This window comes from Oncorhynchus nerka, linkage group LG15, assembly GCF_034236695.1.
Source record: "Oncorhynchus nerka isolate Pitt River linkage group LG15, Oner_Uvic_2.0, whole genome shotgun sequence".
In the NCBI taxonomy this organism is placed as follows: Eukaryota; Metazoa; Chordata; class Actinopteri; order Salmoniformes; family Salmonidae; genus Oncorhynchus; species Oncorhynchus nerka.
Window position 1 is genome coordinate 45,697,025 of NC_088410.1, and position 10,460 is coordinate 45,707,484.

The window sequence follows — 10,460 nt, forward strand, 5'->3', positions numbered from 1 at the left end:
CTGATGACATTGAATCAATGTGAAAAACTGATAGGATTTGCTGAAACTCAACATAAATAAATGTAGTATTTTACTTAAATCCACAGGACCAGATTAAGAAATCACAGATCCCCAATCTCCTGTCACACCATAATTCTCTGTAAACAAATAAATACAATTCCAATCAGCAGATGCCATGAAGTGCCTATACAGAAACCCAGCCTAAAACCCAAAGAGCAAGCGATGAATAGTGGCTAGACAACTCCCTAGAAAGGCAGGAACCTAGGTGGCCAGTCCTCTTCTGGCTGTGCCGGTGGAGATTATAAGAGCACATGACGAGATCATTCTTCAAGATGTTCAAGCCGGGGCGGCAGGGTAACCTAGTGGTTAGAGCGTTGGACTAGTAACTGAAAGGTTGCAAGTTCAAATCCCCGAGCTGACAAGGTACAAATATGTCGTTCTGCCCCTGAACAGGCAGTTAACCCACTGTTCCTAGGCCGTCATTGAAAATAAGAATTTGTTCTTAACAGACTTGGGTCAAATAATAGTGCAACAGGTCACCACCTCAGGAGTAAATGTCTGTTGGCTTCTCATAGCTGAGCATTCAGAGGTCGAGACAGTAGGTGAGAGTGAGAGCCCCCCCCCCCCCCCAACGGGCCTGGGACCAGGTTCCTCAGCCGGGGTAAGCCAATGCATTAATCTGGCCCTGTAAATCCAATAACATGGTGACCTGTTTATTTGTTGATTTCATGTTGAATTCAATCCACAAAAGAAAATGAGCCAGGCTATTTTGCACCCTTCCAAATGGTAGCTATAAAGGCAGAAGAACAATCTACTGTCTCCAGTCATGTAAATAGTATGAAATGTGTTTATAAAAGGACACTTTTTTTTCATGCAAAGAAAGGAAAGAAGCGTACAGTATCTGTTATAGCCTAGCCTAGGCCCACTCCACTACTCGCTGCGGTCTTTTCTGCAAATAGGGATTGAGTTATGTTGTTATCTTAAATTATGACCTTCCAATTTACTCATCACATTAGCAATAGTAGCCTATCTTACATAAGTCTGCAAACGCAACGATGAATGGAATGCTTTATTATAAAGGGGAATTTTTATGGTGCTTTCCCAAACTTGAGTCTCACTGCCAGGCAGATAACTAATTACATTTGGGAATGCTTTAATAATATGACAGAGGATCTATTTCATCTCATTTATGATTGAACTAAAGACAATGTATAAAGGATCAGTCATTTAAAAGCCCTGAGCCCATATTTACTAAGCGTCTAGTAATGTAGGAGTGCTGATCTTGGATTAGTTTGGACCTTTTGAGTCACAATGAATAAGAGGTTGGACCTGATCCTAAATCAACAGTCCTCTGAGCACTCCTTTCTCTGAGCACTCCTTTCTCTGAGCACTCCTTTCTCTGAGCACTCCGTTCTCTGAGCACTCCTTAGAATGTGGACAAGTCTTACGGGTTCCCCTTCCTATTCCAGTGAACAGCTCCGAGTCTTCAGGAGAGAGCGTGAGCGGCTTCAGCAGCTCCAGCCACAGCTGTCACTCCGCAATTGGTAGAGAGGCGGAGGACTCCGTCGTCGGCCTGAAGGAGGTGCTAACCCGCAGACCCGAAGCCAACCTCCACAAGGCCAAGAGTCCCACCCGGTCCACAGAGAGAACCACCACGCCCTTGCTCCCACACAGACCACCAGCCATGACTAAGGATCCACCTAAGGTGTGGGTTGAGCCTAACCATGAGTTGTATAACTTCGCAAGGATTATAATACTATTAGGGTGAATTCTAAATCAACCTAGTCATGCATTGGGGTGGTGTAGAGCCCGTGGTATAGTGGAAACACGGCTGGCGCTATCGCAGGTATGCCTGCCCACCGAAGACCAGGCCCAGCCTTACCGCCTGCGTCTCCCTTCTTAACCTCCTGCATCACCATCTACTTCTGCACTGTTTGAATAAAGCATAAAAATTACAAAAAATATCAATAGTAAAAAAAAAAAAAGTCATACACTGATGTCAATGGGAGCCTAAGTGAAAATACACCTCTTTGTGATCTGGTAAGCTATACAACAGGAAGTGATGTTTGTTTTTTTTGTTTTTTTTCCACCACAGGTTCAAACTGTGGCCATTGGAAAGTCAACTGAGGTTTGAGCTCTGAGTTTGGTAAGTTTGTCTGTAATAATGAGGTCACGATTCACCATCTATAGTTTGCCTGTATTTATGTCTGGGGAGTTTAAAAAAAATATTTCCACATGTTTGTTTTGTATGTAACTGTATTTACTGTATGTAATGTATTTTACACATGGATGTTTCAAGTTTTCAGTCATTTTCCCTCAAATACAATCCTATATTGTCTCTCCTCACAGAATTGGACCTATCGACAACAGAAGGACACCATGAACTGTCACTGTATAAAGGGGACTATTATATCACAGTTACTGTACTCTACTTTTTCTATTATTTTTTTATCTGACCACTAAAATGTACTGTATTTCACATATGTTCTTATATTGTTTTGCAATGTAAACATCTGCGTCTGAATTGTGTTTGTGTTGTGTAAGACAAGTACATTCAACATGTAATTAACCTTAGTGTTATCTCAGATTCAACAGGTTATAGTGAATTGCAAAATGTCAAAGAAATTGTTGCACGTGATGCAAACATCATACCTGTCCTTGAGCGGTGCTCTGATCTGGAGCGGCAGGTGTGAATGTCACGCCAGGCTAGAGCATGTTTTCTGCCAAGCTAAACCAATAACACATGATCTCAGTAAACTGTGCAGGTAACATTTTCATAAATACAGTGGTGAATCAATCAATAAATCAACTTCAACTGTCTTTTTATGAATACTGAAAAAAAAATATGAACGCAATATGTGAAGTGTTGGTCCCATGTTTCGTCAGCTGAAGTAAAAAGATCACAGAGATTTCCATACACACAAAAAGTTTATTTCTCTCATATTTTGTGCACAAATGTGTTTACATCCCTGTTAGTGAGCATTTATCATTTTCCAAGATAATCCATCCACCTGACAGGTGTGTGTGATATCCTGAAGCTGATTAAACAGAAGTATCATTACACAGGTGCACCTTGTGCTGGGGACAATAAAATGCCACTCTAAAATGTGCTGTTTTGTCACACACCACAATGCCACCGATGTCTCAAGTTTTGAGGGAGCGTCCAATTGGCATGCTGACTGCAGGAAAGTCCACCAGAGCTGATGCCAGAGAATTTCCCTACCATAAGCCGCCTCCAAAATCGTTTTAGAGTATTTGGCAGGAGGTCCAACTGGCATCACAACCGCAGACCACGTGTAACCACTTACAGCCCAGGACCTCCACATCCGGCTTCTTCACCTGCGGTATCGTCTGAGACCAGTCACCCGGACAGCTGAGGAGTATTTCTGTGTGTAATAAAGCCCTTTTGTGGGGAAAAACCCATTCTGATTGGCTGGGCCAGCTCCCCAGTGGATTGGGCCTGGCTCCCATGTGGATGGGCTTATGCCCTCCCAGGCACACCCAAGGCTAGGCCCTTGCTCAGTCAGGTGAAATCCATAGATTAGGGCCGAATCAATTTATTTTAATTGACTGATTTCTTTATATGAACTGTAACTCGTTGAAAATGTTGCATGTTGCGTTTATATTTTTGTTCAGTATAGATATCTTTATTTTATTGTTTTACTTTTGCATGAAATATGCAGTTCTGGCATGACATTACATTTACACCTGCCATGCTTTAGACCAGACCACCCTAGGTATGGTGCGTCACGTGCAATAACAATATTACAATAGCCCAAACTTGCAAACTAGTTTAAGCTATTTGATCGACAAACATTGTTGTATCAAATGTGCAAGACCAAACATCTTTTAACAGCAGAACCATAAATTGGTTCCATGCCTTCCATTCAGTAGGAGAGCCATGACAAGATCTGTCCATGATTTTTAAATCTCATGTTGAATAGGGCTTCTCAGCTCAATTAAATGAACGTTAACTGGTGCTTGCTTGTAATGTGTTTTATTGGATTTTATTAGTACAGGTATAAGCACAGTATTGGACTGTTATGACAATATGGCTAGTCTCGTAACAAGTTCATAACGGTGTCCGAGACTAATGAACATTTCTCACTTTGATTCCTCAACATTAACATCTTTTTACTCTTATTTCCATCTTGTTAGCTCAATTTTTATGTATTAAATTATGAAACTGGTCAAAATATTTAGCCTTTGTGCGTTTGTATTTTTCTTTACCTTGATAAAATAAAAAATATTTTATTTAATTCCAAACGGAAATTGATTTGTGATATGATGCCCAACATTTTAAAGGAATTATCCATCAAATAGGTAGTTTATGAAGAAAAATGTGATGTCATACAAATTACAGTGCCTTTGGAAAGTATTCATACCCCTTGACTTTTTCCACATTTTGTTACGTTACAGCCTTATTCTAAAATTGATTCAATTGTTATTTTCCCCTCGTCAATCAACACACAATACCCCATAATGACAAAGCAAAAATACGTTTTTAGCATTTTTTGCAAATGTATAAATAAATATAAACTGAAATATTTAATTTACATAAGTACTCAGACCCTTTATCCAGTACTTTGTTGAAGCATCTTTGCCACTCTTGCGTTGTCTTGGTTGTGTGCTTAGGGTCGTTGTCCTGTTGGAAGATGAACCTTCACCCCAGTCTGAGGTCCTGAGTGCTCTGGAGAAGGTTTTCATCAAGGATCTCTCTGGACTTTGCTCAGTTCATCTTTCCCTCGATCCTGACTAGTCTCCCAGTCCATACTGCTGAAAAACATCCCCACAGCATGATACTGCCACCACCATGCTTCACCGTAGGAATGGTGCCAGGTTTTGTTCAGATGTGACTCTTGGCTTTCAGGACAAAGAGTTCAATCTTGGTTTCAACAGACCAGAGAATCTGGTTTCTCATGGTCTGAGAGTCTTTTGGGGCCTTTTGGCAAAGTTCAAGTGGGCTGTCATGTGCCTTTTACTGAGGAGTGACTTCTGTCTGACCACTACAATAAAGTCCTGATTGGTGGAGTGCTGCAGAGATGGTTGTCCTCATGGAAGGTTCTCCCATCTCCACAGAGGAACTCTGGAACTCTGTCATAGTGACCATCGAGTTCTTGGTCACCTCCCTGACCAAGGCCCTTCTTCCCTGATTGCGCCATTTGGCCAGGTGGCCAGGTCTAGGAAGGTTCCAAACCTGTTGGTTCCAAACTACTTCCATTTAAGAATCATGGAGGCCACTGTGTTTTTGGGGACCTTTAATGCTGCAGACATGTTTTGGTACCCTTGCCCAGATCTGTGCCTTGACACAATCCTGTCTCGGGAGCTCTACGTAGAATTCCTTCAACCTCATGGTTTGGTTTTTGCTCTGACATGCACTGTCAACTGTGGGACCTTATATAGACAGGTGTGTGCCTTTCCAAATCATGTCCAATCAATTGAATTTACCACAGGTTGACACCAATCAAGTTGTAGAAACATCTCAAGGATGATCAATGGAAACAGGATGTACCTGAGCTCAAAGCAAAGGGTCTGAATACTTATGTAAATAAGGTATTTCTGATTTTATCTGTAATAAATTTGCAAACATTTCTAAAAACCTTTTTTTGCTTTGTTGTTACGGGGTATTGTGTATAGATTGATGAGGACATTTGTTTACTGAATCCGTTCTAGAATAAGGCTGTAACATAACAAAATGTGGAAAAAGTCAAGGGGTCTGAATACTTTCCGAATGCACTGTACATAACATTCTATTGGTTGCAATAACTTTGTACAATCATTTAAACTGAAAAACTGAGTTTTGAATCTGGTGTTGATTTGTATATCAGTTCATCAACCTGAAAATAGCTGTGCAGCGATGCTCCCCCGTCCAACCTGACAGCTCTTGAGAGGATCTGCAGAAACTCCCCAAATACAGGCATTATGGTGTATTGTGTGTAGATTGATGAGGGGAAAAAAACAATAATACATTTTTAGAATAAAGCTATAACGTAACAATGTCAAGGGGTCTGAATACTTTCCAAATGCACTGTATATGGGGGATACAACCATCCCAGCTTTGCAGACTTTACTACGAAGAGACAGAATCGATAGATCATTTGTTTTGGTCGCCATTCAGGAATGGCTGAAGAATTGCAACATTTACCTGGAACTGACTCTGCAAATGGCACTGCTGGGTGACTTGAAAACCCATAGTCAATCGATCAATAATATACTAATACTCAGTAAAAAAATTAATCTTTAATTTACAATCTGTAGAACTATGAGAATATAAAGGTTCAGAACTTTTGTAAAACATTGCAGCACAGTAGAAAACAATATATGGCAATTCGAATTCAAAACTGGATGGTTTTCAGAGATAGATGGGAGGGGTTTAGGGAGGGGTTTAGGGTAGCTGAATGTTGGGAATAAAAACAAATAAAAAATAACTAATGTAAAATATACTGTGTCTGTAAAATGTATATAGTATTTTTAACAGTGGCGGTTGGTGCTGTTTAAGATTAGGGAGGACGCACATTTTTTTTTTAATGAGCATGGCCTTATTTCTATTACAGCATATTGGATGACTGTCAATCATTTTCCATGTACCATTGATAGGTGTAGGCGTCTACATGATACAAACAATTTCCTTTTACCCATTTCATGAGGTTGCTACAACCTGGCCTATATGAATGAAAGTTTACATTGTAGGTGCACAGGTTGAGAGAAATGTAAGTAATCAAGGTGAAAGAAAGTAACACATGCCTGCATCTAGCTGATCTATGTTGTAATCATTAGTCCAACAGTTGCAAACAAATTCAAGTATGTTTATCTCAGTTTCTTTCAATTTGCCTCCGTTTAATATATTTCAATAGAATCGGTGGAATGAATACACCACTGACAACACTATCCCAACTCAGGATAAGACCCAGATGTAGACCGTTCGAATAACAGACGTGTATTTTACGGGGCAGACCAACGACAGGTCAAGGGTAGGCAGAGGACGGTAGTCCAGGGCAGAGCGGCAGGCAGGCTCAGGGTAGGCAGAGGACGGTAGTCCAGGGCAGAGCGGCAGGCAGGCTCAGGGTAGGCAGAGGACGGTTGTCCAGGGCAGAGCGGCAGGCAGGCTCAGGGTAGGCAGAGGACGGTAGTCCAGGGCAGAGGGGCAGGCAGGCTCCAGGGCAGAGGGCAGAGCGGCAGGCAGGCTCAGGGTAGGCAGAGGACGGTAGTCCAGGGCAGAGCGGCAGGCAGGCTCAGGGTAGGCAGAGGACGGTAGTCCAGGGCAGAGCGGCAGGCAGGCTCAGGGTAGGCAGAGGACGGTAGTCCAGGGCAGAGCGGCAGGCAGGCTCAGGGTAGGCAGAGGACGGTAGTCCAGGGCAGAGCGGCAGGCAGGCTCAGGGTAGGCAGAGGACGGTAGTCCAGGGCAGAGCGGCAGGCAGGCTCAGGGTAGGCAGAGGACGGTAGTCCAGGGCAGAGCGGCAGGCAGGCTCAGGGTAGGCAGAGGTCAGTAATCCAGGGCAGTGTCAAAAGGTTCAGAATGGCAGGGTAAGGGGGCAGAATGATAACTGGGATAACTAGAAAACAGGGCTCAAGAAAACAGGAGTATGAAAAACATGCTGGTAGGCTTGACGAAACAAGATGAACTGGCAACAGACAAACATAAAACACAGGTATAAATGCACAGGAGATAATGGGGAAGATGGGCGACACCTGGAGGGGGGTGGAGACAAGCACAAGGACAGGTGAAACAATTGTGACACACAATTGACAGTTGTGACACACACGAACAGTTCACTTTCAAAGCAGCCACATACAAACAATATGATCACTTTGATTAGTCTAGCTATTTCCTTCTCACATCTACGCACTCCTTGTTCTTCCCTATCATTGACCGACTGGTGAATGAAATGACCAGACACTTTTCCGCAGAAGCAGGTGCAGTTCTCATGGGAACGTCAGCCCTCAACCCCAAGCAAATTAAATCAAATGTATTTGTCACATACACATGGTTAGCAGATGTTAATGCGAGTGTAGCGAAATGCTTGTGCTTCTAGTTCCGACAACGCAGTAATAACCAACGAGTACTCTAACCTAACAATTCCAAAATGACTACCTTATACACACAAGTGTAAAGGAATAAAGAATATGTACATAAAGATATATGAATGAGTGACGGTACAGAACGGCATAGACAAGATGCAGTAGATGGTATCGAGTACAGTATATACATATGAGATGAGTAATGTAGGGTATGTAAACAAAGTGGCATAGTTTAAAGTGACTAGTGATACATGTATTACATAAAGATGCAGTAGATGATACAGAGTACAGTATATACATATATGTCTCACTGTCACATTTATTCAAAAAGAAAGCCTTGTGCCCATGGCACAGCACTATGGAATCAGAGGACAATCTGCTGACCGAAGTGCAACAAGTTCTTGGAAAGAAAAACATAACAGGGTGAAACAGTTAGCAGCACACTGGACTTCCTGTCCATGCTTAAAACTTCTTAGGGCTAGGCGTCCCGTCAGCAGGACACCTGTTGAAAACATCTGGTGAAATTGGAGGGTGCGCAATTCAAATAAATAATCGTAATATTAAACATTTACGAACATACAAGTATCTTATATCAGTTAAAAGCTTAAATTATTGTTAATCTAACTGCATTGGCCGATTTTCAATAGGCTTTACAGCAAAAGCATACCATGCAATTGTTTGAGGACGGCGCCCCACATCAACATATTTTTCAACCAGCACAGGGTTCATAAAATCACAAGTAGCGATTAAAAAAAATCACTTACTTTTAAAAATGTTACTCTTTTTGCAATCCAAAGGGTCCCAGCTACAGCATACATGGTCGTTTTGTTAGATAAAATCGCTCTTTATATCCCAAAAAGTCAGTTTAGTTGGCGCCATCGATTTCAGTAATCCACTTTCAACCTGCAGAAAAAGGAATCCAAAAAGCTACCGCTAAACTTTGATAAAACAAGTCAAACTACGTTTCTATTTAACCCTCAGGTACCCTAAAATGTAAGCAAACTATAATATTTCATACGGAAAGAAGTATGTTCAATAGAAAAGTAAAATTAGCAAGTGTGTGTCCTCGTCCTCACGCACCCACAGACTGATTTCCAACTGTGACTCCTGGTACCAAAACTCAAAATTCTCATAAATAAGCCTGAAACCCTGAATAAAGACTGTTGACATCTAGTGGAAGCCATAGGAATTGCAATCTGGGAGCTGGAATTGCATAGGACCCATAGCTTTCCATTAAAAAATTTAAAAATTATTTGGATTTTCAGCTACCATATCAACTGTGTTATATTCTCATGCATTATTTTAAAATGTCTACAAACTTCAAAGTGTTTTCTATCAAATGATACCAATTATATGCATGTTCTGGCTTCTGAGCCTGAGTCCAGCAAGTTTACTTTGGGCATGTCAATCAGGTGGAAATGCTGAAAAAAGGACCCTAGCCCAAAGACTCCTTCGTGGGCATCTATAAACTTTTTCGCATATCTGTCACACTGCCAGTAACCTCTGCGTCATGTGAGCACAGTTTTTCCTGCAAGCGGCATGTTAAAACCTACCTGAGAAACAGCCTGCCTGTCCATACACACATGATCATTGATGCCCCACAGGGTGAGATCTTGCATGGAGCCCCAGACCGAGGGTGATTGACCGTCAACTTGAACTTCTTCTTGTTGCCTTCTCACCAAGCTGCTTGCCTATTGTCCTGTAGCCCATCCCAGCCTTGTGCAGGTCTACAATTTTATCCCTGATGTCCTTACACCCTCTCTAGTCTTGGCCATTGTGGAAAGGTTGGAGTCTGTTTGATTGAGTGTGTGGACAGGTGTCTTGTATACAGGTAACGAGTTCAAACAGGTGCAGTTAATACAGGTAATGAGTGGAGAACAGGAGGCCTTCTTAAAGAAAAACTAACAGGTCTGTGAGAGCCGGAATTCTTACTGGTTGGTAGGTGATCAAATACTTATGTCATGCAATAAAATGCAAATGAATTACTTAAAAATCATACAATGTGATTTTCTGGATTTTTCTGGACCTCTACATGCTTTGTAAGTAGGAAAACCTGCAAAATCGGCAGTGTATCAAATACTTGTTCTCCCCACTGTATATCTCTTTTTTCTTGGTCCATTACTGTACACTCTCTAAATAAACAATATCGGTGATGAGATAAGAAAGTGTCAAATTAATTTATATGCTGATGACACTGTCATGTAATGTATCGCTTCAACGGCTGACCAAAGAATTATCACTATTGGAGACAGATTTTACGATATGACAAAGGGTATTTTGTACAGCTGAAACTTGTTTTAAATGCAAAGAAAACACATTTTATGATTTTTAATCAGGTTCAAAAAGTTGGATGAAAATACACTTGCATTTATGAGCTTAGATGGTTCTCGAATTAATCAGGCCTCTGCATATAAATATTTAGGGATATGGTTGGATGGTAA

General features: G+C 41.5%; 1 protein-coding gene across 1 annotated transcript in view; it reads left to right on the forward strand.

Moving 5' to 3' along the window:
• The window catches only part of LOC115142785 (puratrophin-1-like), a 53,280-nt gene extending 49,082 nt beyond the window's left edge, over nt 1–4,198 (forward strand). The window contains exons 24-26 of the mRNA XM_065001632.1: nt 1,470–1,705; nt 2,096–2,146; nt 2,350–4,198. Of these exons, the coding sequence (XP_064857704.1) occupies nt 1,470–1,705; nt 2,096–2,134 (275 nt within the window). The 3' untranslated portion in view covers nt 2,135–2,146; nt 2,350–4,198. The remainder of the gene's footprint in view (nt 1–1,469; nt 1,706–2,095; nt 2,147–2,349) is intronic.
• Nucleotides 4,199–10,460: the final 6,262 nt, after the last annotated feature.